Raw genomic sequence first — 27,179 nt, forward strand, 5'->3', positions numbered from 1 at the left:
CTCTCTCTCTCCCTCTCTCTCTCTTCCCCTCTCTCTCTCCCTCTCTCTCTCTCCCCCTTTCTCTCTCTCTCCCCCTCTCTCTCTCTCCCTCTCTCTCTCTCTCTCTCCCCCTTTCTCTCTCTCTCCTTCTCTCTCTCTCTCCCTCTCCCTCTCTCTTCCTCTCTCTCTCCCCCTCTCTCTCTCTCTCTCCCCCCTCTCTCTCTCTCCCTCTCTCTCTCTCCCCCTCTCTCTCTCTCTCTCCCCCCCCTCTCCCATCCCCGACACAGTGTCCTAACCGGACATAACCACTATGTGATGTGTGCCCAGTTCCACCCGTCGGAAGACCTGGTTGTCTCAGCGAGTTTGGACCAGACTGTGCGGGTCTGGGATATTTCTGGTAAGCTGCGGGGCAGTGGGATCTCGGGAAGGAGCCCAGTGCGAGTGCGGAGATGGGGGGCAGGGTGTAGTGGGGTGAGCCCTGGTGATTGCTGAGGGGCAGACTCTCTCCTCCCTCCCTGGTAACTGTCCGATGCTGAAGCTGCCTGTTTGCGACTTTGACGTGACCCGGAGACGAGCTCCTGACCTGCCTGTCCTGTCACTAGGATCACCTCTTCCCACCTCCGTCACAGCACCCGACTTCACCCCTGCCTCAACTCAGCTGCTGCGGACTCGTTCCACTATTCCGAAACCCTCCGGCCTGCCCCTCCTGTCTTCCACCATCCAGAAACTCCAACCCCCTGACCCTCACTGTCGTCTGGTCCAGTAACGCCGCCATTTTACAATTCTCAACCCTGTGCTCAATCGCTCCATGGCCTCCTTGCACCCTCCCTATCGCTGTAACCTCCTCCAGCCCCTACAACCCTCCCTATCTCTGTAACCTCCTCCAGCCCCTACAACCCTCCCTATCTCTGTAACCTCCTCCAGCCCCTACAACCCTCCCTATCTCTGTAACCTCCTCCAGCTCCTACAACCCTCCCTATCTCTGTAACCTCCTCCAGCCCCTACAACCCTCCCTATCTCTGTAACCTCCTCCAGCCCCTACACCCCTCCCTATCTCTGTAACCCCCTCCAGCCCCTACAACCCTCCCAATATCTGAAACTTCCTCCAGCCCCTACAACCCTCCCCATCCCTGTAACCTCCTCCAGCCCCTATGACCCTCCCTATCTCTAACCTCCTCCAGCCCCTACGGCCCTCCCTATCTCTGTAACCTCCTCCAGCCCCTACAACCCTTCCTATCTCTGTAACATCCTACAGCCCCTACAATCTTCCCTATCTCTGTAACCTCCTCTAGCCCCTACAACCCTCCCTATCTCTGTAACATCCTACAGCCCCTACAATCCTCCCTATCTCTGTAACCTCCTCCAGTCCGTACAACCCTCCCTATCTCTGTAACCTCCTCCAGCCCCTACAACCCTCCCAATATCTGAAACTTCCTCCAGCCCCTAGAACCCTCCCAATATCTGAAACTTCCTCCAGCCCCTAGAACCCTCCCAATATCTGAAACTTCCTCCAGCCCCTAGAACCCTCCCTATCTCTGTAACCTCCTCCAGCCCCTACAATACTCCCTATCTCTGTAACCTCCTCCAGCCCCTACAACCCTCCCTATCTCTGTAACATCCTCCAGCCCCTACACCCCTCCCTATCTCTCTAACCTCCTCCAGCCCCTCCGACCCTCTGAGATCTCCGCGCTCCTCCAATTCTGTCCTCTTGACCATCCCACGAGTCCTGTCGCTCCACCATTGGCGGCCGTGCCTTCAGCTGCTTGGAGCCCTGAGCTCTGGAATCGTCTCCCTGAATCTCTCCGCCCCTCCCTCTCTCTCTCTCTTCCTCCTGCTCGAAGATGCTCCTTCTGAGCTCCGTCTTTCACCAAGCTGTCAGTCACCTGCCCTTTAATATCTGCCTCCATGGCTCAGTGTCATATTTTGTGATAATACTGCTGTGAATCACCTTTCAGACCATGTAGTGTTGAGCTGCCTTGATGCCTGTCTGTCTGTCTCTCTCTTTCTCTCCCTCCCTCTCCCTCCCCCCTCCTTCCCCTCACTCCTCAGGTCTAAGGAAGAAGAACCTCTCCCCTGGGGCAGTGGAGAGTGATGTCCGGGGGATTTCTGGTGTCGATCTCTTTGGGACCACTGATGCGGTGGTCAAGCATGTCTTGGAGGTGAGTGTTACCCTTGTCGCGGGCGAACCATGAACCCCAAGGGAAGAAATTGCCGCCAAGGTTTCACTTTGTGGTAACTTTTTACTTAACCCGACTCCGAATCAGTGTAAAGCTCGCGTGTGCTAACGGGCTGATGGTACTTCGAACGGCAGGTAAACCCTCTCTCGAAATAATCGGTGGAAGAAAGGCGTTGCTCCTTCGCCGTCGACCGGTCCAATATTGACCCGCTTCGCGGCCTGCCCCTCCGATACGAACCCTCAAGCCCTGTGCGCATGCCCGGCTTATTCGCGCCGCCGCCTGTAAGATTCGGTCCCTTTCGGCTCGCCCCTACGTTCCTTCGCCAAACGCTCCTGGAGTCCTACTTTGCAGCTGACCACCCAAGCCGGAAACCGGCCAGAAACCCCCCCCCAACAGTCGGCGGAGGGCTTCGCTGGCTTCTCCCCGCACGAGTTCTGCGCTCCCCCCCCCCACCCCCACCCCTCCTGGTTTGACTCTGACCCCCCCTCATGTGCTCCTCCGTCTGTCTGTCTGTCTCCGCAGGGCCATGACCGAGGCGTGAACTGGGCAGCCTTTCACCCCACCATGCCCCTGATTGTGTCAGGAGCGGACGACCGGCAGGTGAAGATCTGGCGGATGAATGGTGAGTGCGGCCTCGGTGTGCGCCCTCCAGATCCCTCCCTCTGCCCGCCTGCAGAGTGGAGCCCGGAGCTGCCTCCAGCCTGACCCCCTGTCTCTCTCTCTCTCTCTCTCTCTCAGACTCGAAGGCCTGGGAGGTGGACACCTGCCGTGGTCACTACAACAACGTCTCGTGCGCCGTATTCCATCCCCGTCAAGAACTCATCCTTAGCAACTCGGAGGACAAGAGCATCAGGGTCTGGGACATGTCCAAGAGGTGAGAGAGGTCAGGGCAGGAGAGGGCCGGGGTCAGAGGGGCGAACGGGGGGACCGAGCGGCGCGGGGTCAGAGGGTGAACGGGGACCGAGAGGCGTGGGGTCAGAGGGTTAATGCGGACCGAGCGGCGTGGGGTCAGAGGGTTAATGCTGACCGAGTGGCGTGGGGTCAGAGGGTTAATGCGGACCGAGAGGTGCGGGGTCAGAGGGTTAATGCGGACCGAGCGGTGCGGGGTCAGAGGGTTAATGCGGACCGAGAGGCGCGGGGTCAGAGGGTTAATGCGGACCGAGAGGTGCGGGGTCAGAGGGTTAATGCGGACCGAGAGGCGCGGGGTCAGAGGGTTAATGCGGACCGAGCGGCATGGAGTCAGAGGGTTAATGCGGACCGAGCGGCGTGGGGTCAGAGGGTTAATGCGGACCGAGCGGCGTGGGGTCAGAGGGTTAATGCGGACCGAGCGGCGTGGGGTCAGAGGGTTAATGCGGACCGAGAGGTGCGGGGTCAGAGGGTTAATGCGGACCGTGCGGTGCGGGGTCAGAGGGTGAACGAGGACCGAGCGGTGCGGGGTCAGAGGGTGAACGAGGACCAAGCGGTGCGGGGTCAGAGGGTGAACGAGGACCGAGCGGTGCGGGGTCAGAGGGTGAACGGGGGAACCGAGCGGCGTGGGGTCAGAGGGGTGAACGGGGTGGGGGGAACCGAGTGGGCGTGGGGTCAGAGGGCGAACGGGGGGCGGGGGGGGTACCGAGCGGTTTAGGTTAAAAGAGTGAGTGGGCCTTCCTGTCCGTGACCTGTTCTTGTGACTGGATGAGGTGGGGCCGGGGGATGTGGGTGTGCTGCGTGTCGAAGGGACGGGCAGTGGGTGAAGGGCTGTTTCGGGAGGGAGGTGAGGTGAGGTGGGGCGGGGTGGGGTGGGGTGGCGGGCGAGGGGCTGGGTGGTGAGGGGAGGAATTGAGACGGTGAATTGTAGTGAGAACTTGCTGCCGCTCAGCAGGAGTGGAGGGTGCTGGGGAGGGCAGGGCAGCTGGGTCTGCTTGTCTAACCTCCTCTCTCTCTCTCTCTCTCTCTCTCTCTCTCTCTCTGTGTCCGGTGTGCCCAGGACCGGTGTGCAGACCTTCCGACGGGACCATGACCGCTTCTGGGTCCTTGGCGCCCACCCCAACCTCAACCTGTTTGCCGCCGGTAAGGAGCGTGTGTGGCCGGGCATCACATTCCTGTCGACCCTTTACCCACCTCACCACAGCCCAAAGTACCAGGCAGCCGCTGGGAAAGGTTTTGTAGAGCAGCTCCCTGTCAGCGTGTAGGACGCACAGCAGGATCCCAAACACAGAAATACATTTCCAGCCAAGATGAACTCTCCATCGCGACGTTGACCGAGGGATACGCCGGGCCCTGGTACACCGAGCACATCACCCCAATCCTCTTGTAACACAGGGCGCGTGATCATTTACGTTCACCACACAGCAGAAACCGGAAAGGACAGCACCTGTACTGACCCTCCGACAGTGCAGCACTCCCTCAGTACTGACCCTCCGACAGTGCAGCACTCCCTCAGTACTGACACTCCGACAGTGCAGCACTCACTCAGTACTGACCGTCTGACAGTGCAGCACTCCTTCAGTACTGACCCTCCGACAGTGCAGCACTCCCTCAGTACTGACACTCCGACAGTGCAGCACTCCCTCAGTACTGACACTCCGACAGTGCAGCACTCACTCAGTACTGACCCTCTGACAGTGCAGCACACCCTCAGTACTGACCCTCTGACAGTGCAGCACACCCTCAGTACTGACCCTCTGACAGTGCAACACTCCCTCAGTATTGACCCTCTGACAGTGCAGCACTCCCTCAGTACTGACCCTCTGACAGTGCAACACTCCCTCAGTACTGACCCTCTGACAGTGCAGCACACCCTCAGTACTGACCCTCTGACAGTGCAGCACACCCTCAGTACTGACCCTCTGACAGTGCAGCACTCCCTCAGTACTGACCCTACATTCAGTTTGTCTCTTGGGATATTTTACTCATTAGATATTGTTGAAGGTGTGAGGTAAAAAGATGCCTTTTCTGACTGGGTTACATTGACACCCTCTTGTTGGCCCTTGCTCCCTGCATCCTCTCTCAGGTCACGACAGTGGGATGATTGTGTTTAAATTGGAGCGAGAGAGACCTGCCTACGCGGTTCACGGAAACGCCTTGTTTTACGTCAAAGATCGTTTCCTGAGGCAACTGGATTTCCACAGCTCCAAGGATGTGGCCGTGATGCAGCTCCGGAGGTGAGTGAGAGATTGACACCTTCACACACTCCCAGGACAGGTACAGCACGGGGTTAGATACAGAGTAAATCTCCCTCTACACTGTCCCCATCAAACACTTCCAGAGCAGGTACAGCACGGGGTTAGATACAGAGTAAATCTCCCTCTACACTGTCCCCATCAAACACTCCCAGGACAGGTACAGCACGGGGTTAGATACAGAGTAAAACTCCCTCTACACCGTCCCCATCAAACACTCCCAGGACAGGTACAGCACGGGGTTAGATACAGAGTAAATCTCCCTCTACACTGTCCCCATCAAACACTCCCAGGACAGGTACAGCACGGGGTTAGATACAGAGTAAATCTCCCTCTACACTGTCCCCATCAAACACTCCCAGGACAGGTACAGCAGGGGTTTAGATACAGAGTAAAGCTCCCTCTACACTGTCCCCGTCAAACACTCCCAGGAGAGGGACAGCACGGGGTTAGATACAGAGTAAAGCTCCCTCTACACTGTCCCCGTCAAACACTCCCAGGACAGGTACAGCATGGGGTTAGATACAGAGTAAAGCTCCCTCTACACTGTCCCCATCAAACACTCCCAGGACAGGTACAGCACGGGGTTAGATACAGAGTAAATCTCCCTCTACACTGTCCCCATCAAACACTCCCAGGACAGGTACAGCACAGGGTTAGATACAGAGTAAATCTCCCTCTACACTGTCCCCATCAAACACTCCCAGGACAGGTGCAGCACGGGGTTGGATACAGAGTAAATCTCCCTCTACACTGTCCCCGTCAAACCCGGCCAGCGTTTGAACTCCGTTCTGTGACCCGTATTTTCTCGCGACCTGCACTGACCTGCTCTCTTCCCTTCTCCTCCCGGCAGCGGTTCCAAGTTCCCGGTGTTCAGCATGTCCTACAACCCGGCCGAGAACTCGGTGCTGCTGTGCACGGTAAGATCACGGGTAACGCTGGCGAGGGGCTGGGGCTGGGGTTGCTCTGCTTGGCACAGCGGAGGCCGCGCGGAGATGGGAGCGAGATGCACCACGTTGTGAGGGGCCCGGGCATAGCGGATGGGGAAGGGTCACGTTTCCCTCGGTGAGGGAGGTCGGCGCCGATGGGCTGCGCTGTTAGTGATGGGTAGAGAGGTTCGAGGGGAGATGGGGGAAATTCCTTTTCACGCGGAGAGGGCTGTGGGGGTCTGGAAGGCGCTGCCTGAATGTGTGACGGAGACCGAAACCCTCAACTCTTTTGAACGCTGTCTGGGTATTTGCCTGAGGAACCTCGGGGGGTTGGGGGTGGGCGCTCCCGGCCGAACGCTGGAGCGATGGTGGGGGGGGGTGGGGGTGCTGCTCCAGAGGCCGGAATCGGAGGAGCGCGGAGGTCTGGGACGGGCGTGTCACCTTCATGCACCCCCGGCCAGCATGACACCCTCCGGGGTTTCCCCTCCTTATTCGACAGGAGGCCGCTCAGCCCCTCGAGCTGCCAGACGAGTTGTGGTCCACCTTCTGCCTGCTTCCCACTTCCCCATCCGCTCCCCCACCCGCCGACCCTCGATTTCCCTCAGTCTCCAATCCACGCGTCGCCGTCTTGAATCCGCTCATCGGCGGACGGTTCTCTGGGGGTAGGGAATTCCAAAGATTCGCCACCTTCTGAGTGAAGAGGTTTCTCCTCATCGCAGTCCAAAATGGCCGTGCTCTTATTCAGACCCTCTGACTGTTCCCTCACACCCCCCCACTCAGTTTCAGATTCCCCAGTGGGGGGGAGGGAGGGGGAGGGGAGGCAGGTTTTCAGTCCCCCACCATGTCAAACCCTCTGAGGAGTTTAAATCTTTCAGGACATCACCTAAACCCCAGAGAATGCAGACAAATTTCACTCCGTCTCTCCTCATGGGAAAACCCCCTCATCCCAGAAAGCAGCCTGACAAACCTGAGCTTCAGTCCCCCTCAGGCAAGCATATCCTCCCTCACCTAAAGAGCTTCTGGTCTCCGTATCCCTCGGTTAGACCACACTTGGAGCACTGTGCACAGTTCTGGTCTCCGTATCCCTCGGTTAGACCATACTTGGAGCACTGTGCACAGTTCTGGTCTCCGTATCCCTCGGTTAGACCACACTTGGAACACTGTGCACAGTTCTGGTCTCCGTATCCCTCGGTTAGACCACACTTGGAACACTGTGCACAGTTCTGGTCTCCGTATCCCTCGGTTAGACCACACTTGGAGCACTGTGCACAGTTCTGGTCTCCGTATCCCTCGGTTAGACCACACTTGGAGCACTGTGCACAGTTCTGGTCTCCGTATCCCTCGGTTAGACCACACTTGGAGCACTTTGCACAGTTCTGGTCTCCGTATCCCTCGGTTAGACCACACTTGGAGCACTGTGCACAGTTCTGGTCTCCGTATCCCTCGGTTAGACCACACTTGGAGCACTGTGCACAGTTCTGGTTTCCGTATCCCTGGGTTAGACCACACTTGGAGCACTGTGCACAGTTCAGGTCTCTATCCCTCAGTTAGACCACACTTGGAGCACTGTGCGCAGTTCTGGTCTCCGTATCCCTCGGTTAGACCACACTTGGAGCACTGTGCACAGTTCTGGTCTCCACATTTACAAAAGGATATAGAGACACTGGAGAAGGTATAAGCACTGAGAGGTCTGACTGATCGGAAAGGATTGAGCGTCCTGGAGCTTTCTTCATGAGAAAAGGGAAGACTGAGGGGTGACTGGAGAGAGGTCTCCGAAATTCCCAATGGGTTTTGATCGGGTCAGCAGAGCGGAGATGATCCCACTTGCGGGTGAGACCAGAGCACAGGGCTGTCAGTGTAAGACAGGCACAAATAAACCCAGTCAGGGAATTCAGGAGAAACTCCTTTCCGCAGAGAGCGCTGAGAAGGTGGGACCCATTGAGCGGTTGACGTGTCAACGAGGGGGAGCTGGATAATCGTGGAGTTCGGCAGGGACAGAAGGGTGATGCTGATCCGGTGAAATGGGTGGGGGCACGATTGTGAATTGGATCCGCGTATATTCCAGGGTGCTGCGTGGGATCGTCCTGTGCTTCCTTGTGGGAGTTGGAGGCGTCTCCAGGGAAGCTCGCGTCTCTAATTTTCTCTCTCTCTCTCTTTCCTGCAGCGAGCCAGCAACCTGGAGAACAGCACCTACGACCTGTACACCATTCCCAAGGACTCGGACTCTCAGAATCCAGACGGTGAGTCGAGGGCTGTTGTGAGGTGGGGGTGTGTCCCCTAGACATGGGACGGATCTCCCCCCCCACCTCCCCAGCCACCGATGCCCACCTCGGTGCTCTCTTCTCCCCCCACCTCTGGTCACCCAGTGGCGTGTGCCGATCCTGACACCGCGGGCGGCGACCCCTGCCCTGACCCCCTGCGGGCGGTGACCCCTGCCCTGAACCCCCGCGGGCGGCGACCCCTACCCTGACCCCCTGCAGGCGGCGACCCCTGCCCTGACCCCCCGCGGGCGGCGACCCCTGCCCTGAACCCCCGCGGGTGGTGACCCCTGCCCTGACCCCCCGCGGGCGGTGACCCCTGCCTTGACCCCCGCGGGCGGCGACCCCTGCCCTGACCCCCGCGGGCGGCGACCCCTGCCCTGACCCCCCGCGGGTGGCGACCCCTGCCCTGACCCCCCGCGGGCGGCGACCCCTGCCCTGACCCCCAGCGGGCGGCGACCCCTGCCCTGACCCCCAGCGGGCGGCGACCCCTGCCCTGACCCCCAGCGGGCGGCGACCCCTGACCTGACCCCCAGCGTGCGGCGACCCCTGCCCTGACCCCCGCGGGCGGCGACCCCTGCCCTGACCCTGCTGTGTTCTCTCCTGCAGCCCCTGAAGGAAAGCGATCCTCTGGCCTGACCGCAGTCTGGGTGGCCCGGAACAGATTTGCCGTCCTGGACAGGATGCACTCGGTAGGTTTTAACGTGGCCCCGACCGGGATGGTGGGCGGAGCATCTGGGCCGGGGGCGGGGTTACAGAGCCAGGGGCGGGGCTGATGGGGGGGCGGGGTTACAGAGCGGTCCACTCGAGAGTCGCCCCCCCCCTCCCCCTCCTCGGTCCACTCGAGAGTTGTCCCCCATTGGTCCACTCGAGAGTCGTCCCCCATTGGTCCACTCGAGAGTCGTCCCCCATTGGTCCACTCGAGAGTCGTCCCCCATTGGTCCCCTCGAGAGTCGTCCCCCATTGGTCCCCTCGAGAGTCGTCCCCCATTGGTCCCCTCGAGAGTCGTCCCCCATTGGTCCCCTCGAGAGTCGTCCCCCATTGGTCCACTCGAGAGTCGCCCCCCCATTGGTCCACTCGAGAGTCGTCCCCCCATTGGTCCACTCGAGAGTCGTCCCCCCATTGGTCCACTCGAGAGTCGTCCCCCCATTGGTCCACTCGAGAGTCGCCCCCCCCTCGGTTCACTCGAGAGTGGCCCCCCCCCGCCTTGGTTCACTTGAGAGTTGCGCCCCCCCAACCAGTTCACTCGCGGGCGCTGCGGGGGGAGTGAGGGGAGCTGGGGGGAAGTTTGGGTTTGACCCAGGTTTGACCCCTGATACTCCCACTGAGGCTGGAGCTGTGGTTTTATATAAGATTTGACAATCGCCTCTTGCCTGCCGCGCCCCAACTGAACAAACTCAGCTTCCCGGACACCTCATCGCCCTGCCTCCCACTCCTTCCAGAGAATTGGACTCTGAGCCCTGAGCTGGAGCCAGAATTGTTGGCAACTCTCAGTTGACCTGGAACCTTTGGACAGACAGTCCAGAGTGTCTAGACGTTTATTACCCGGCAATCTGGGAACATCGCCCGCAAGGGGAAGGTTTTTATTGCTCGTCCGGCCTTGCCCTTGAGGTGCTGGTGGTGAGCGGCCCTCCTGTGTGCAGCTGAGTTGTTGCTGGGCCCTCTCTGGGGGCAATTGATGTTGGGAAGAACAAAATAATGCAGCAGGATGGTCAGAAACACGGGGCGGGGCGGGGTGGGGGGGCCATTCAGCCCATCGAGCCTGCCAAGCGACTCAATACAATCATGGCTGATCGACCACTTCAGTGCCTTTTACCCACGCTACCCACCCCCCCCCCCCCGTGACCCACGCTACCCCCCCCGTGACCCACGCTACCCCCCCCGTGACCCACGCTACCCCCCCGTGACCCACGCTACCCCCCCGTGACCCACGCTACCCCCCCGTGACCCACGCTTACCCCCCCCGTGACCCACGCTACCCCCCCCGTGACCCACGCTACCCCCCCCGTGACCCACGCTACCCCCCCCGTGACCCACGCTACCCCCCCCGTGACCCACGCTACCCCCCCCGTGACCCACGCTACCCCCCCGTGACCCACGCTACCCCCCCGTGACCCACGCTACCCCCCCCGTGACCCACGCTACCCCCCCGTGACCCACGCTACCCCCCCCGTGACCCACGCTACCCCCCCGTGACCCACGCTACCCCCCCGTGACCCACGCTACCCCCCCGTGACCCACGCTACCCCCCCCGTGACCCACGCTACCCCCCCGTTACCCACGCTACTCCCCGTTACCCATGCTACCCCCCCCCGTGACCCACGCTACCCCCCCGTGACCCACGCTACCCCCCCCGTGACCCACGCTACACCCCCCGTGACCCACGCTAAACCCCCCCGTGACCCACGCTACCCCCCCGTGACCCACGCTACCCCCCCCGTGACCCACGCTACCCCCCCCGTGACCCACGCTACCCCCCCCGTGACCCACGCTACCCCCCCCGTGACCCACGCTACCCCCCCCGTGACCACGCTACCCCCCCCGTGACCCACGCTACCCCCCCCCGTGACCCACGCTAACCCCCCCCCGTGACCCACGCTACCCCCCCGTGACCCACGCTACCCCCCCGTGACCCACGCTACCCCCCCGTGACCCACGCTACCCCCCCCGTGACCCACGCTACCCCCCCCGTGACCCACGCTACCCCCCCGTGACCCACGCTACCCCCCCGTGACCCACGCTACCCCCCGTGACCCACGCTACCCCCCCGTGACCCACGCTACCCCCCGTTACCCACGCTACTCCCCGTTACCCACGCTACCCCCCCCGTTACCCACGCTACCCCCCGTTACCCACGCTACCCCCCCGTTACCCACGCTACCCCCGTTACCCACGCTACCCCCCGTTACCCACGCTACTCCCCGTTACCCACGCTACTCCCCGTTACCCACGCTACTCCCCGTTACCCACGCTACCCCCCGTTACCCGCGCTACCCCCCGTTACCCGCGCTACCCCCCCCGTGACCCGCGCAACCCCCCCGTGACCCACGCTCCCCCATCATTACCCACGCTCCCCCCCCCCATTACCCACGCTACCCCCCTTGCTTATTTTGAAATCGTGTCCCCTGGGTTCCGGACTCACCAGCCAGGGGGGAAACATCTCACCTGCGCCGACCCTGTCTGCCCCTTGGCGTATTTACTTGGTTTCAATGAGATCGCCTCCCCGCTCCTCCAAACTCGAGAGGGCACAGGGGCCCGGTTTGCCCCCATCTCTCCTCACACGGCCGGGACGAGCCTGGTGAACCTCCGCTGCACCCCCCTCTGCAGCAGTAATACCCGTTCTGAGGTGAGCAGGGGGGAGGGGAGGGGGGGGGGTGTGTGGGTGCAAAACTGCACCCACTACTCCGGGTGTGGTCCGACCAAGCCTCTACACAACTGAGGCAAGACTTCACTACTCCCGGTAATCGAACCCTCTCTCGCTGACGTTCCACCAGCCTTCCTCGGAACTTGCCGCTCCTGCGTGCTAACTTTCGGTGATGCATGTACTAGGACACCCAGATCCCACCACACCGCAGCTCCCTGTGGTGCGTCTCCATTTCAACCCTGTTCTGTTTCTCCACTCCTCCGGCTAAAAGTGGGCAAACCCCCCCCCCCCCCCCCCCAAAAAAATGTTGGGCGCAGAGTCCCTTTAAAAAAAAACCCCACCTGAAACTCGAGACTCCCCCACCGGGTTCGGGAGGGGCATTGAGCGCGGAGGGACAGCAGGTAGGCCCTTCGGCCCATCGAGTCTGCACCGACACGTGAGAAACTCCTGACCTACCTGCCGAACCCCACTGACCAGCACTCGGCCCCAGAGCCTTGAATGTTATGAGGTGCCAAGTGCTCATCCAGGTACTTTTTAAAGGATGTGAGGCTAACCCGCCTCCACCACCCTCCCAGGCAGCACATTCCAGACCCTCACCACCCTCTGGGTAAAAAAAGCTTCTCCTCACATCCCCCCCTAAACCTCCTGCCCCTCACCTTGAACTTCTGCCCCCTCGTGACTGACCCTTCAACTAAAGGAGAACAGCTGCTCCCTATCCACCCTGTCCATGCCCCTCATAATCTTGTACACCTCGATCAGGTCGCCCCTCAGTCTTCTCTGCTCCAACCAAAACAACCCAAGTCTATCCAACCTCTCTTCATAACATAAATGTTTCATCCCAGGCAACATCCTGGTGAATCTCCTCTGCACCCCCACCAGCGCAATCACGTCCTTCCTATAATGTGGCGACCAGAACTGCACACAGGTACTCCAGCTGTGACCTCCACATACCCGCACTATCCCCGTATCCCTTGATATCTCCGCATAGAAATCTAGCGATCCCTGTCTTGAGCACAGGTTCACCATCCCCGAGTGAAGAAATTCCTCTTCCTCTCATTCCGACCCCCCCGTCGTTCCCGAGACCCTTGTCCGGTCGGGAAGGTGTCCCTCATGTGGCCAAGCGCCCACAGTCCCTGGGTTGCCCTGCGGCCTTTGACCCTGCTCTGGGTGGCGCCTGACCTCTAACCCCGGTCCGTTGATCCTCTCTCTTTCTCTCCACCCACCACCCCCCACCCCACCCACCCCAGATCCTGATCAAGAACCTGAAGAACGAGATCACTAAGAAGGTCCAGGTGCCGAACTGCGATGAGATTTTCTACGCTGGGACTGGCAACCTCCTCCTGAGGGACCCAGACGCCATCACTCTCTTCGACGTGCAGCAGAAGAGGTAAGTGGTGGGGGGGGGGAGGAGAGTGAGGGGCGGAGGGGAGGGTGGGGGGGGGCCGATGGGAGGGAAAGGAGGTGGTGAAGGATGGAAGGGAGGGAGGTGGTGAGGGGTGGGAGTGTGGGATGGGAAGGGAAAGTTGGTGAGGGGGAGGGAAAGGAGGGAGGGGGTGGTGGGGTGAGGGCAGTGAAGGGGCGAGGGCGGGAGGGGAGGGGGCGAAAGGGAGGGGAGGGGGCGAGGAACGGAGGGGAGGGGACGAAGGGGAGGGAGGGGGCGAGGGGCGGAGCGGAGGGGATGAAGGGGAGGGAGGGGGCGAGGGGCGGAGCAGAGGGGGCGGAGGTTAGGGAGGGCGAGGGGCGGAGCGGAGGGGATGAAGGGGAGGGGAGGGGGCGAGGGGCGGAGCGGAGGGGATGAAGGGGAGGGAGGGGGCGAGGGGCGGAGCAGAGGGGGCGGAGGTTAGGGAGGGCGAGGGGCGGAGCGGAGGGGATGAAGGGGAGGGAGGGGGCGAGGGGCGGAGGGGAGGGAGGGGGCGAGGGGCGGAGTGGAGGGGATGAAGGGGAGGGAGGGGGCGAGGGGCGGAGCAGAGGGGGTGGAGGTTAGGGAGGGCGAGGGGCGGAGGGGAGGGGAGGGAGGTGGCAAGTAAAAGAGGGGGTGAGGAACGGAGCGGAGGGGGGGCCGAGGGAGATGGGGAGGTGGTGAGGTGGGGGGAGGTGGTGAGTGGAGGGGAAGGAGGTAGCGAGGGAGATGGGGGAGGGAAAAGAGTCGATGAAGGATTGAATTTGGAAACTCTGTGCTGCCCCTCCCCTCTGCTGACCTCCCCTGACCTCTCCGCTGACCTCCGCTGACCTCTCCGCTGACCTCTGTGCTGCCCCTCCCCTCCGCTGACCTCCCCCGACCTCTCCGCTGACCTCCCCCGACCTCTCCGCTGACCTCCCCCGACCTCTCCGCTGACCTCCCCCGACCTCTCCGCTGACCTCCCCCGACCTCTCCGCTGACCTCCCCCGACCTCTCCCCCGACCTCTCCCCCGACCTCTCCCCCGACCTCTCCCCCGACCTCTCCCCCGACCTCTCCCCCGACCTCTCCCCCGACCTCTCCCCCGACCTCTCCCCCGACCTCTCCCCCGACCTCTCCCCCGACCTCTCCCCCGACCTCTCCCCCGACCTCTCCCCCGACCTCTCCCCCGACCTCTCCCCCGACCTCTCCCCCGACCTCTCCCCCGACCTCTCCCCCGACCTCTCCCCCGACCTCTCCCCCGACCTCTCCCCCGACCTCTCCGCTGACCTCTCCGCTGACCTCTGTGCTGCCCCTCACCTCCCCAGGTCTCTCAGCTCCGTCAAGATCTCCAAGGTGAAGTACGTGGTCTGGTCCAGCGACATGGCTCATGTGGCCCTGCTCTCCAAACACGGTGAGGGGAGGGGGAGGGGGCGCGAGGTGGGGGGGGGGGCGAGGGGGCACCGGTCCCTCGGGGGGTGGGGGGAGGGGGAGGGGGATGGTGCACCGGTCCCTCGGTGGGGGGAGGGGGAGGGGGAGGGTGCACGGGTCCCTCGGTGGGGGGAGGGGGAGGGTGCACGGGTCCCTCGGTGGGGGGAGGGGGAGGGGGAGGGTGCACGGGGTCCCTCGGTGGGGGGAGGGGGAGGGGGAGGGTGCACCGGTCCCTCGGGGCGGGGTGGGAGGGGGGTCGTTTACTGAACCCTGGAAGGGAGGGTGTTTATTGTGTCTGTGGCTCTTTCGGCGTGTGTAACTGTCCTCCCTCTCTCTCTCTCTCTCTCTCTCTCTCTCTCTCTCCCCACCCCCTCCACCTCCTCCCACCCCCCACCCCCCCCCAACCCTCTCCCCCTCCCTCTTCCCTCCACAGCCATCCTCATCTGTAACCGTAAACTCGAGTCCCTGTGCAGCATCCACGAGAACATCCGCGTGAAGAGTGGAGCCTGGGAGGAGAGCGGAGTGTTTATCTACACCACCAGCAACCACATCAAATACGCCCTGGTGTCTGGGTGAGTTCGCCCCACCCCCGCCCGTCCGTCCGTCCGTCCGCCTGTCTGTCTGTCTGTGCGCCGCAATCGGAGCTAGCCTAGCGCGGGCCCCGCGTCTGGCCGTTCGGAGTTACCTCGGCCTGCCACGTTCTCTCCCCTCCCACTGCCCGCTTCCCCTCACCAGGAGATGCATCTCTCTCTCTCTCTCTCTCTCTCTCTCTCTCTCTCTCTCGCAGGGACCACGGGATCATTCGGACGCTGGATCTGCCGATCTACATCACCCGGGTGAAGGGGAACAGCGTCTACTGCCTGGACAGAGAATGCCGTCCCAGAGTGCTGACCATCGACCCCACCGAGTTCAGGTTCAAGCTGGCACTGGTCAACCGCAAGTATGACGAGGTAGAGGGGGCCGGGGGGCGGGGGCGGGGGCGGGGGAGGTGGGTGCGCTTTGCCTCCCGCTTCGCAAGCCCAGGCCCGCGAGATACCCGGCTCCAGTGAAACCCCCGTCACGGCTGTAAGTCCTGACACCCCGGGGCTCCTCCTGAACGAAGGCCCGGGCGGAGTAGGAGGAGGTCGTTCAGCTCCTCCAGCCTGCTCCGCGATCCAGTAGCACCACGCCCGACCTGACTGGGATCTCAACTCCACTTTTCTGTCCTCCGCTGCATAACCCTCGACCCCTCCCACCTCCTTGTCGGCCCCTCTGCCTAACTTGGCCTTGGATAGGTTCCCTGACCCAGCCTCCACTGCTTTCTGGGCAAGAGCATTCCACAGACCGACCACCCTCTCTCTCTCCTCTCTCTTCTCTATCCCTCTCTCTCTCTTCTCTATCTCTCTTCTCTATCTCTCTCTCTTCTCTATCTCTCTCTCTTCTCTATCTCTCTCTTCTCTATCTCTCTCTTCTCTATCTCTCTCTTCTCTATCTCTCTCTCTTCTCTATCTCTCTCTCTTCTCTATCTCTCTCCTCTCTTTATCTCTCTTCTCTATCTCTCTTCTCTATCTCTCTCTTTATCTCTCTTCTCTATCTCTCTCTTCTCTATCTCTCTCTTCTCTATCTCTCTCTTCTCTATCTCTCTCTTCTCTATCTCTCTCTCTTCTCTATCTCTCTTCTCTATCTCTCTCTCTTCTCTATCTCTCTCTCTTCTCTATCTCTCTCTCTTCTCTATCTCTCTTCTCTATCTCTCTCTCTTCTCTATCTCTCTCTCTTCTCTATCTCTCCCTCTTCTCTATCTCTCTCTTTATCTCTCCTATATCTCCTCTCTCTCTTCTCTATCTCTCTCTTCTCTATCTCTCTCTTCTCTATCTCTCTCTTCTCTATCTCTCTCTTCTCTATCTCTCTCTTCTCTATCTCTCTCTCTTCTCTCTCTCTTCTCTATCTCTCTCTCTCTTTTATCTCTCTCTTCTCTATCTCTCTCCTCTATCTCTCTCCTCTATCTCTCTCCTCTATCTCTCTCCTCTATCTCTCTTCTCTATCTTCTCTATCTCTCTTCTCTATCTCTCTTCTCTATCTCTCTCTTCTCTCTCTCTCTTCTCTATCTCTCTCTTCTCTATCTCTCTCTTCTATATCTCTCTCTTCTCTATCTCTCTCTCTTCTCTATCTCTCTCTCTTCTCTATCTCTCTCTATCTCTCTTCTCTATCTCTCTTCTCTATCTCTCTTCTCTATCTCTCTCTTCTCTATCTCTGTCTTCTCTATCTCTGTCTTCTCTATCTCTCTCTTCTCTATCTCTCTCTCTTCTCTATCTCTCTCTCTCTTTTATCTCTCTCTTCTCTATCTCCTCTATCTCTCTCCTCTATCTCTCTCCTCTATCTCTCTCCTCTATCTCTCTTCTCTATCTCTCTTCTCTATCTCTCTTCTCTATCTCTCTTCTCTATCTTTCTCTATCTCTCTCTTCTCTATCTCTCTCTTCTATCTCTCTCTCTTCTCTATCTCTCTCTCTTCTCTATCTCTCTCTCTCTTTTATCTCTCTCTTCTCTATCTCTCTCCTCTATCTCTCTTCTCTTCTCTATCTCTCTCCTCTATCTCTCTTCTCTATCTTCTCTATCTCTCTTCTCTATCTCTCTCTCTCTTCTCTATCTCTCTCTCTTCTCTATCTCTCTCCTCTCTTTATCTCTCTTCTCTATCTCTCTTCTCTATCTCTCTCTTTATCTCTCTTCTCTATCTCTCTCTTCTCTATCTCTCTTCTCTATCTCTCTTCTCTATCTCTCTCTTCTCTATCTCTCTCTTCTCTATCTCTCTCTCTTCTCTATCTCTCTTCTCTATCTCTCTCTCTTCTCTATCTCTCTCTCTTCTCTATCTCTCTCTCTTCTCTATCTCTCTCTCTTCTCTATCTCTCTCTTTATCTCTCCTATATCTCCTCTCTCTCTTCTCTATCTCTCTCTTCTCTATCTCTCTCTTCTCTATCTCTCTCTTCTCTATCTCTCTCTTCTCTATCTCTCTCTCTTCTCTCTCTCTTCTCTATCTCTCTCTCTCTTTTATCTCTCTCTTCTCTATCTCTCTCCTCTATCTCTCTCCTCTATCTCTCTTCTCTATCTCTCTTCTCTATCTCTCTCTTCTCTATCTCTCTCTTCTCTATCTCTCTCTTCTCTATCTCTCTCTTCTATATCTCTCTCTTCTCTATCTCTCTCTCTTCTCTATCTCTCTCTCTTCTCTATCTCTCTCTATCTCTCTTCTCTATCTCTCTCTTCTCTATCTCTGTCTTCTCTATCTCTGTCTTCTCTATCTCTCTCTTCTCTATCTCTCTCTCTTCTCTATCTCTCTCTCTCTTTTATCTCTCTCTTCTCTATCTCCTCTATCTCTCTCCTCTATCTCTCTCCTCTATCTCTCTCCTCTATCTCTCTTCTCTATCTCTCTTCTCTATCTCTCTTCTCTATCTTTCTCTATCTCTCTCTTCTCTATCTCTCTCTTCTATCTCTCTCTTCTCTATCTCTCTCTCTTCTCTATCTCTCTCTCTCTTTTATCTCTCTCTTCTCTATCTCTCTCCTCTATCTCTCTTCTCTTCTCTATCTCTCTCCTCTATCTCTCTTCTCTATCTTCTCTATCTCTCTTCTCTATCTCTCTCTTCTCTATCTCTCTCTTCTCTATCTCTCTCTTCTATATCTCTCTCTTCTCTATCTCTCTCTCTTCTCTATCTCTCTCTCTTCTCTATCTCTCTCTATCTCTCTTCTCTATCTCTCTTCTCTATCTCTCTCTTCTCTATCTCTGTCTTCTCTATCTCTGTCTTCTCTATCTCTGTCTTCTCTATCTCTCTCTTCTCTATCTCTCTCTCTTCTCTATCTCTCTCTCTCTTTTATCTCTCTCTTCTCTATCTCCTCTATCTCTCTCCTCTATCTCTCTCCTCTATCTCTCTCCTCTATCTCTCTTCTCTATCTCTCTTCTCTATCTCTCTTCTCTATCTCTCTTCTCTATCTCTCTTCTCTATCTTTCTCTATCTCTCTCTTCTCTATCTCTCTCTTCTATCTCTCTCTCTTCTCTATCTCTCTCTCTTCTCTATCTCTCTCTCTCTTTTATCTCTCTCTTCTCTATCTCTCTCCTCTATCTCTCTTCTCTTCTCTATCTCTCTCCTCTATCTCTCTTCTCTATCTTCTCTATCTCTCTTCTCTATCTCTCTTCTCTATCTCTCTTCTCTATCTCTCTTCTCTATCTCTCTTCTCTATCTCTCTCTTCTCTATCTCTCTCTTCTCTATCTCTCTCTCTTCTCTATCTCTCTCTTCTCTATCTCTCTTCTCTATCTCTCTTCTCTATCTCTCTCTTCTCTATCTCTCTCTTCTCTATCTCTCTCTTCTCTATCTCTCTCTCTTTATCTCTCTCTCTTTATCTCTCTCTCTCTTTTATCTCTCTTCTCTATCTCTCTCCTCTATCTCTCTTCTCTATCTTCTCTATCTCTCTTCTCTATCTCTCTTCTCTATCTCTCTTCTCTATCTCTCTCTTCTCTATCTCTCTCTTCTCTATCTCTCTCTTCTATCTCTCTCTCTTCTCTATCTCTCTCTCTTCTCTATCTCTCTCTCTCCTGTTCTCTCTCTCTCTTTCTCTCTCCTGCTCTATCTCTCTCTTTCTCTCTCCCGCTCTCTCTCTCTCTCCTGCTCTCTCTCTCCTGCTCTCTCTCTCCCGCTCTCTCTCTCCCGCTCTCTCTCTCCCGCTCTCTCTCTCCCGCTCTCTCTCTCCCGCTCTCTCTCTCCCGCTCTCTCCTCTCCCGCTCTCTCCTCCCGCTCTCTCTCTCCCGCTCTCTCTCTCCCGCTCTCTCTCTCCCGCTCTCTCTCTCCCGCTCTCTCTCTCCCGCTCTCTCTCTCCCGCTCTCTCTCTCCCGCTCTCTCTCTCCCGCTCTCTCTCTCCCGCTCTCTCTCTCCCGCTCTCTCTCTCCCGCTCTCTCTCTCCCGCTCTCTCTCTCCCGCTCTCTCTCTCCCGCTCTCTCTCTCCCGCTCTCTCTCTCCCGCTCTCTCTCTCCCGCTCTCTCTCTCCCGCTCTCTCTCTCCCGCTCTCTCTCTCCCGCTCTCTCTCTCCCGCTCTCTCTCTCCCGCTCTCTCTCTCCCGCTCTCTCTCTCCCGCTCTCTCTCTCCCGCTCTCTCTCTCCCGCTCTCTCTCTCCCGCTCTCTCTCTCCCGCTCTCTCTCTCCCGCTCTCTCTCTCCCGCTCTCTCTCTCCCGCTCTCTCTCTCCCGCTCTCTCTCTCCCGCTCTCTCTCTCCCGCTCTCTCTCTCCCGCTCTCTCTCTCCCGCTCTCTCTCTCTCTCCCGAGAGAGAGAGAGGAAGATCCTGCTCACCGCTGTCTTCAGCGGGACACACCTAATTCTGATAATGCGTTCGCCTCGTTCCAGACTCCCCCAGGAGGGAGGGGGAACCTCCTCCCAACACTCACCCTGTCCAGTCGTCCCCCTCCTCAGGATCCTATCTGTTTCAATAAGATTACCTCCTGCTCTTCTAAACTCCAGTGAGTTACAGGCCCAACCTACGCACCGTTTCCTCATGAGACAAACCCCCTTCATCCCAGGAATCAACCAAGTGACCCTTCCCTGAAATCCTCCCAATACAAGTATCTCCCTCTTTACGTAGGGGGACTAAAACTCTGCAGCACTCTCATTGTGGTCTCACTAAGGCCCTCTACAATATAGCAAGACGCACCCACCCCCACTTTTGCCCTCTTCCCCCCCTGCCCCTCGCAATAGAGACTAAAACTCCATTTTCCTTCCTGATAACTTGCCATTCCTGCACACTAATGTTTTGTGATTCATGTACCAGTTCACCCAGATCCCTCCATGCATCGAGATCTGCAATCTCTCTCCTTGTTTAAGTGATATGCTGCTTTATTATTCTTCCTGCTAGAGTGGACAACCTCACATCTGGGCTCATTTATCTTTCCCTTTTTCTCTCTTTCTCCCTCCACTTCCCTTGTCCCTCTCTCCCGGTGCCCTCTCTCTCCCCTCTGCTCTCCGCCTCTCTCTCCCCCCCGCTCTCCCTCTCTCTCCCCCCGCTCTCCCTTTCTCTCCCCTCTTCACTCCCTCTCCCTCCCCCCCGCTCTCCCCCTCCCCCCGCTCTCCCTCTCCCTCCCCCCCCCCCGCTTTCCCTTTCTCTCCCCCCACTCTCCCTCCACTCTCCCCCTCCCCCTGCTCTCTCGCTGCTCCAACAGGTCCTGCACATGGTCCGAAATGCGAAGCTGGTTGGCCAGTCGATCATCGCCTACCTTCAGAAGAAGGGCTACCCCGAGGTGGCCCTGCATTTCGTCAAGGACGAGAAGACTCGGTTCAGCCTTGCCCTGGAGTGTGGCAACATCGAGGTGAGACCCCCCCCCCCCCCCCCACCCTACCCCACTCCACCCCCACCCTCCCCACTCCACTGCGGCCCCCTGGAACGGATACTCCCCACACCCCCACCCCACCCCACCCCCAACACCGTCCCTTCAAAATGTGCCAATGATGCCAAACCTGGAGCGGTGGGGATGATGCCAATGGGCTACAAGAGGGCATGAATAGGCTGGGCAAGCAAGCGGCAGATGGAGTTTAAGCACAGCCAAGTGTGAGGTGAAGGATCTTGGCAGAACGGGTGGGCAAGGCTACGAAGGCTGAATAGCGCAGAGCTGGCGTGTGTGTGTGTGTGGGGGGGGGTGCCAAGGCCCTGGAAGGCGGACAGATAGCACCTTGACCTTCCGAAATGGCGGCACTGAGTCCCAAAGCAGGGGTCTCGGGCTGACCCTGCTCTGGGTGGCACCTGACCTCTAACCCCGGTCCGTTTATCCTCTCTCTCTCTCTCTCTCTCTCTCTCTCCCTCCCTCCCCCCTCCTCTCTCCCACCCCCACCCACCCACCCACCCACCCGCCCCAGATCCTGATCAAGAGCCTGAAGAACGAGATCACTAAGAAGGTCCAGGTGCCGAACTGCCCACCCGTTCTGCCAAGATCCTTCACCTCACACTTGGCTGTGCCTAAACCCCATCTGCCACTTGCCTGCCCAGCCTATTCATGCCCTCTTGTAGCCCATTGGCATCATCCCCACAGGAAGGATCTTTTACAGGGTGCGGAGCGAGGAGAGGTGTCATAATGACGAGGTTGGGTCGGAGAAGCCTGGGTCGTTCCCCGGAGGAGATTGAGGGGAGATTTGACAGAGCGGCGTTGGGGGGAGGGGGGTGGGGGTGGTGTAACTAGATTGAGAGAGGCTTGGATCAGCTGGACGTAGGAAACTGTGCCCGTTCACTGACGGCTCAAGGATTTGGGGGTGGGCGATGGCGAGACAGGTTTAAGATTGCATCGTGGGGGAAGGCATGAGGAAGAACCTTTTTACCCCGGCGAGCGGTAAGGACCTGGAACTCGCTGCCAAGGAGGGCAGTGGGAGCGGGAGCGGTGAACGATTTGGAAAGGAGTTTGGACGGGACCCTGAGGGAAGGAAACTCGAGGGGGTAGGGGGATGGGACGGGGAGGAATGGGACATTGGCACGGGCCCGGTGGGCCAAGTGGCGGCTTCCTGTGCTGTAATGACTCCCTCTTAACGCCTCCGTCCACACACCTTGTCTCTCTCCCTCGCCTTCCCACCCCCTCCTCAGATCGCATTGGAGGCAGCCAAGGTCCTGGACAACCAGAGCTGCTGGGAGAAGCTGGGGGAGCTCGCTCTCCTCCAGGGCAACCACCAGATTGTGGAGATGTGTTATCAGCGCACCAAGAACTTTGACAAGCTCTCCTTCCTCTACCTCATCACAGGAAACCTGGAGAAGCTCCACAAGATGATGAAGATAGGTGAGTGGGGTGGGGGTGGGGTAGCGAGGGGCGAGGGGGTGTTTTGTCCGAGAGGGGCCGAGGGGGGGTGGGGGGTAGAGAGTGAGGAGAGGGCGAGGTGGGGGTTAGAGAGTGATGAGGGAGTGACGGGGGGGGGGGGTCATGAGAGAGCGAGGGGGGTTAGGGGGTGATGGAGGGTTCGAGAGAGGGAGGGGGGGGTTAGAGAGCAACGATAGGGCGATGTGGGGGGTGTCGCGAGAGAGCGAGGAGGTTTACAGAGTGATGAGGGGCTGGGGGAAGTCATGAGAGGGCAAGGGGGAGGTGTCGGAGAGGGCGAGGGGGGGTGTGTCGTAGAGGGCGAGGGGGGGTGTGTCACAGGGCGAGGGGGGGATGTGTCAGAGAGGGCGAGGGGAGGTGTCGGAGAGGGCGAGGGGGAGGTGTCGGAGAGGGCGAGGGGGAGGTGTCGGAGAGGGCGAGGGGGAGGTGTCGGAGAGGGCGAGGGGGAGGTGTCGGAGAGGGCGAGGGGGAGGTGTCGGAGAGGGCGAGGGGGGTGTCGGAGAGGGCGAGGGGGAGGTGTCGGAGAGGGCGAGGGGGGGAGGTGTCGGAGAGGGCGAGGGGGGAGGTGTCGGAGAGGGCGAGGGGGAGGTGTCGGTGAGGGGGAGGTGTCGGAGAGGGCGAGGGGGAGGTGTCGGAGAGGGCGAGGGGGGGAGGTGTCGGAGAGGGCGAGGGGGGGAGGTGTCGGAGAGGGCGAGGGGGGGAGGTGTCGGAGAGGGCGAGGGGGGGAGGTGTCGGAGAGGGCGAGGGGGGGAGGTGTCGGAGAGGGCGAGGGGGGGAGGTGTCGGAGAGGGCGAGGGGAGGTGTCGGAGAGGGCGAGGGGGGGAGGTGTCGGAGAGGGCGAGGGGGGGAGGTGTCGGAGAGGGCGAGGGGGGGAGGTGTCGGAGAGGGCGAGGGGGAGGTGTCGGTGAGGGGGGAGGTGTCGGAGAGGGCGAGGGGGGAGGTGTCGGAGAGGGCGAGGGGGGGAGTGTCGGAGAGGGCGAGGGGGGGAGGTGTCGGAGAGGGCGAGGGGGGGGGAGGTGTCGGAGAGGGCAAGGGGGGGGAGGTGTCGGAGAGGGCGAGGGGGGGAGGTGTCGGAGAGGGCGAGGGGGGGAGGTGTCGGAGAGGGCGAGGGGGGGAGGTGTCGGAGAGGGCGAGGGGGAGGGGGTGTCGGAGAGGGCGAGGGGGGTAGGGTCCGGAGAGGTGGCGAGGGGGAGGTGTCGGAGGAGGGCGAGGGGGGGAGGGTGTCGGAGAGGGGCGAGGGGTGGGGAGGTGTCGGAGAGGGCGAGGGGGGGGGGGGAGGTGTCGGAGAGGGCGAGGGGGGGAGGTGTCGGAGAGGGCTGAGGGGGGAGGTGTCGGAGAGGGCGAGGGGGGGGAGGTGTCGTGGAGGGGCGAAGGGGGGAGGTGTGTCGGAGAGGGCGAGGGGGGAGGAGGTGTCGGAGAGGGCGAGGGGAGGTGTCGGAGAGGGCGAGGGGAGGTGTCGGAGAGGGCGAGGGGAGGTGTCGGATGAGGGCGAGGGGGGAGGTGTCGGAGAGGGCGAGGGGGGGAGGTTGTCGGGAGAGGGCGGGGGGGGAGGTGTCGGAGAGGGCGAGGGGGGTAGGTGTCGGAGAGGGCGGAGGGGGGGGAGGTGGCGGAGAGGGCGTGGGGGGGGAGGTGTCGGAGAGGGCGAGGGGGGTGTGTCGGAGAGGGGAGGGGGGGGGAGGTGTCGGAGAGGGCGAGGGGGGGAGGTGTCGGAGAGGGTGAGGGGGGTGTTTGGAGTCTGGAAACAACTTCCTGAAAGGCTGGTGGAGGCAGGTTCAGTCGAGGTGTTGAAAAGGCCGTTGGATTATTGCCTGAAAAGAGAGAATGTGCCAGGTTAAAGGAAAGAAAGCAGGGGAGTGGGACAGGGTGGAATGCTCTTTTAGAGATGGGCCGAATGGCCTCTTTCTGCACTGTAAACATACTGTGATACATCCTCTGACCACCTCTCTCTCTCTCTCCCCCTCTCTCTCCCCCTCTCTCTCCCCCTCTCTCTCCCCCTCTCTCTCCCCCTCTCTCTCCCCCTCTCTCTCCCCCTCTCTCTCCGTCTCTCTCTCCGTCTCTCTCTCCGTCTCTCTCTCCGTCTCTCTCTCCGTCTCTCTCCCTCGGTCTCTCTCCCTCGGTCTCTCTCCCTCGGTCTCTCTCCCTCGGTCTCTCTCCCTCGGTCTCTCTCCCTCGGTCTCTCTCCCTCGGTCTCTCTCCCTCGGACTCTCTCCCTCGGACACTCTCCCTCGGTCTCTCTCCCTCGGTCTCTCTCCCTCGGTCTCTCTCCCTCGGTCTCTCTCTCTGTGTCTCTCTCTCTGTGTCTCTCTCTCTGTGTCTCTCTCTCTGTCTCTCTCTGTCTCTCTGTCTCTCTCTGTCTCTCTCTGTCTCTCTCTGTCTCTCTGTCTCTCTCTGTCTCTCTGTCTCTCTCTGTCTCTCTCTGTCTCTCTGTCTCTCTCTGTCTCTCTCTCTCTGTCTCTCTCTCTCTGTCTCTCTCTCTCTGTCTCTCTCTCTCTCTCTCTCTCTCTCTCTCTCTCTCTCTCTCTCTCTCTCTCCCTCTCCCTCTCTAGCCGAGATCAGAAAGGATATGAGTGGACACTATCAGAACGCTCTGTACCTCGGTGATGTGCTGGAGAGGGTCCGGATTCTGAAAAACTGCGGACAGAGTAAGGACCCTGACTGGAGGGGGGTGCCCTGACTGCCTGTCTGTGTGGGGGGTGGGGGGGGTCTGACTGCCTGTCTGTGTGGGGGGTGGGGGCCCTGACTGCCTGTGTGGGGTGGGGGTGGGGGCCCTGACTGCCTGTGTGGGGTGGGGGTGGGGGCCCTGACTGCCTGTGTGTGGGGCGGGGTGGGGGCCCTGACTGCCTGTGTGTGGACCTGTCTCTCTCTGTTCTGCCTGTAACTCTGTCTCTCCCTCTCCACCTTCCCCCTCCCAGAATCCTTGGCCTACCTGACTGCAGCCACTCATGGCCTGGATGAGGAAGCTGAGGCCCTGAAAGCTTCGTTCAACCCTGAAAAGGAAACAGTGAGTGGAAGCCACTCTTCTCTCTGTTTTACCACTTGCCACTTCATGAACCTGACCATTGACCTCCTGCACTTTGCCCTCTGCCCTCATCCCTAGGTGCCAGATATTGACCCAGATGCCAAGCTCCTGCAGCCACCACCTCCCATCATGCCGCTGGACACAAATTGGCCACTGCTGACTGTCTCCAAGGGCTACTTTGAGGGAAGCATCGCACCAAAGGGTGAGTGTGGAGGGTGGGGTGGGAACCGAGGGTCAGTACCGAGGGAGTGCCGCACTGTCGGAGGGTCAGTACCGAGGGAGTGCCGCACTGTCGGAGGGTCAGTACCGAGGGAGTGCCGCACTGTCGGAGGGTCAGTATTGAGTGAGTGCCGCACTGTCGGAGGGTCAGTTCTGAGGGAGTGCCGCACTGTCGGAGGGTCAGTGCTGAGGGAGTGCCGCACTGTCGGAGGGTCAGTGCTGAGGGAGTGCCGCACTGTCGGAGGGTCAGTGCTGAGGGAGTGCCGCACTGTCGGAGGGTCAGTGCTGAGGGAGTGCCGCACTGTCGGAGGGTCAGTGCTGAGGGAGTGCCGCACTGTCGGAGGGTCAGTGCTGAGGGAGTGCCGCACTGTCGGAGGGTCAGTGCTGAGGGAGTGCCGCACTGTCGGAGGGTCAGTGCTGAGGGAGTGCCGCACTGTCGGAGGGTCAGTGCTGAGGGAGTGCCGCACTGTCGGAGGGTCAGTGCTGAGGGAGTGCTGCACTGTCGGAGGGTCAGTGCTGAGGGAGTGCCGCACTGTCGGAGGGTCAGTGCTGAGGGAGTGCCGCACTGTCGGAGGGTCAGTTCTGAGGGAGTGCCGCAGTGTCGGAGGGTCAGTTCTGAGGGAGTGCCGCACTGTCGGAGGGTCAGTACCGAGGGAGTGCCGCACTGTCGGAGGGTCAGTGCTGAGGGAGTGCCGCATTGTCGAAGGTTCAGTACTGAGGGAGTGCAGCAAAGGTTTGAGAGACAGATTTGTGGGATAAGAGGGATTATCCTATGCGGGGAGATCGAGTCAAATGGGTCGAGATTTTCTGGAGTTGAGCAGATTGAGAGGTGATCTCTGAAATGTCTAAAATCCTGGCGGTTTGACTAGGCCGATGCTGAGAATTCTGCCTGCCGAGTTTATAACTAGGGCGGCGAGTAAGGGGGGGTGGGTGTTGTCACAGTCCCCGAATAAGGGGAGCAGAACGGGGGGCGAATTGTGACCCCCGACAGGAGGGTCTCGAGAAGCTTCACCGAGACGAGGGGACATTTCTCCGTTCAGTGGATTGTGAACCTTTGGAATTCGCTAACCCGGAGGGCAGTGGATGCTCCTTGGATGAGAATATCCAAGGCAGAGGCTGTGTGACTTTTGGGGTGGGGTGGGGGGAGTTGGCGGGAAAGTGGAGAGGAGGCAGAAGATCAGCCACAGACTCGTCAAGTGGTCGCGAGGGCTCGAGTAGCTGACCGGACCCGTCCTGCTCCAGTGATTGACGTCTGTCTTTGCTGCCTCCTTGTAGGTAAGGGAGGGCAGTTAGCGGTTGACCCGTCCGTGGAGAATGCCGGAGCTGACGGCTGGGGTGAAGATGCCGAACTGCTTTTGGATGAAGGTGAGTGAGTGTCCGCGAATATTGGTTTCTGGCAGCCCGAGGTAGACGCGGCTAGGGATGTCTCAACATGGTCCGAGCTCTCAAACAATCCCACTCCCTCCT

General features: G+C 59.4%; 1 protein-coding gene across 1 annotated transcript in view; it reads left to right on the plus strand.

Moving 5' to 3' along the window:
- Positions 1-27,092, plus strand: part of copa (COPI coat complex subunit alpha) — a 200,148-nt gene extending 173,056 nt beyond the window's left edge. Inside the window, exons 12-30 of the mRNA XM_041180630.1 lie at positions 200-376; positions 2,029-2,138; positions 2,679-2,778; positions 2,895-3,030; positions 4,123-4,205; positions 5,149-5,299; positions 6,171-6,237; positions 8,411-8,486; positions 9,114-9,196; positions 13,116-13,255; positions 14,573-14,658; positions 15,109-15,247; positions 15,463-15,625; positions 20,843-20,989; positions 22,249-22,438; positions 25,021-25,116; positions 25,387-25,475; positions 25,572-25,695; positions 26,988-27,092. Coding sequence (XP_041036564.1) covers positions 200-376; positions 2,029-2,138; positions 2,679-2,778; positions 2,895-3,030; positions 4,123-4,205; positions 5,149-5,299; positions 6,171-6,237; positions 8,411-8,486; positions 9,114-9,196; positions 13,116-13,255; positions 14,573-14,658; positions 15,109-15,247; positions 15,463-15,625; positions 20,843-20,989; positions 22,249-22,438; positions 25,021-25,116; positions 25,387-25,475; positions 25,572-25,695; positions 26,988-27,085 — 2,255 coding nt within the window. The 3' untranslated portion in view covers positions 27,086-27,092. The remainder of the gene's footprint in view (positions 1-199; positions 377-2,028; positions 2,139-2,678; positions 2,779-2,894; positions 3,031-4,122; positions 4,206-5,148; positions 5,300-6,170; positions 6,238-8,410; positions 8,487-9,113; positions 9,197-13,115; positions 13,256-14,572; positions 14,659-15,108; positions 15,248-15,462; positions 15,626-20,842; positions 20,990-22,248; positions 22,439-25,020; positions 25,117-25,386; positions 25,476-25,571; positions 25,696-26,987) is intronic.
- Positions 27,093-27,179: the final 87 nt, after the last annotated feature.

Source organism: Carcharodon carcharias (assembly GCF_017639515.1).
Source record: "Carcharodon carcharias isolate sCarCar2 chromosome 24 unlocalized genomic scaffold, sCarCar2.pri SUPER_24_unloc_1, whole genome shotgun sequence".
Lineage (NCBI taxonomy): Eukaryota > Metazoa > Chordata > Chondrichthyes > Lamniformes > Lamnidae > Carcharodon > Carcharodon carcharias.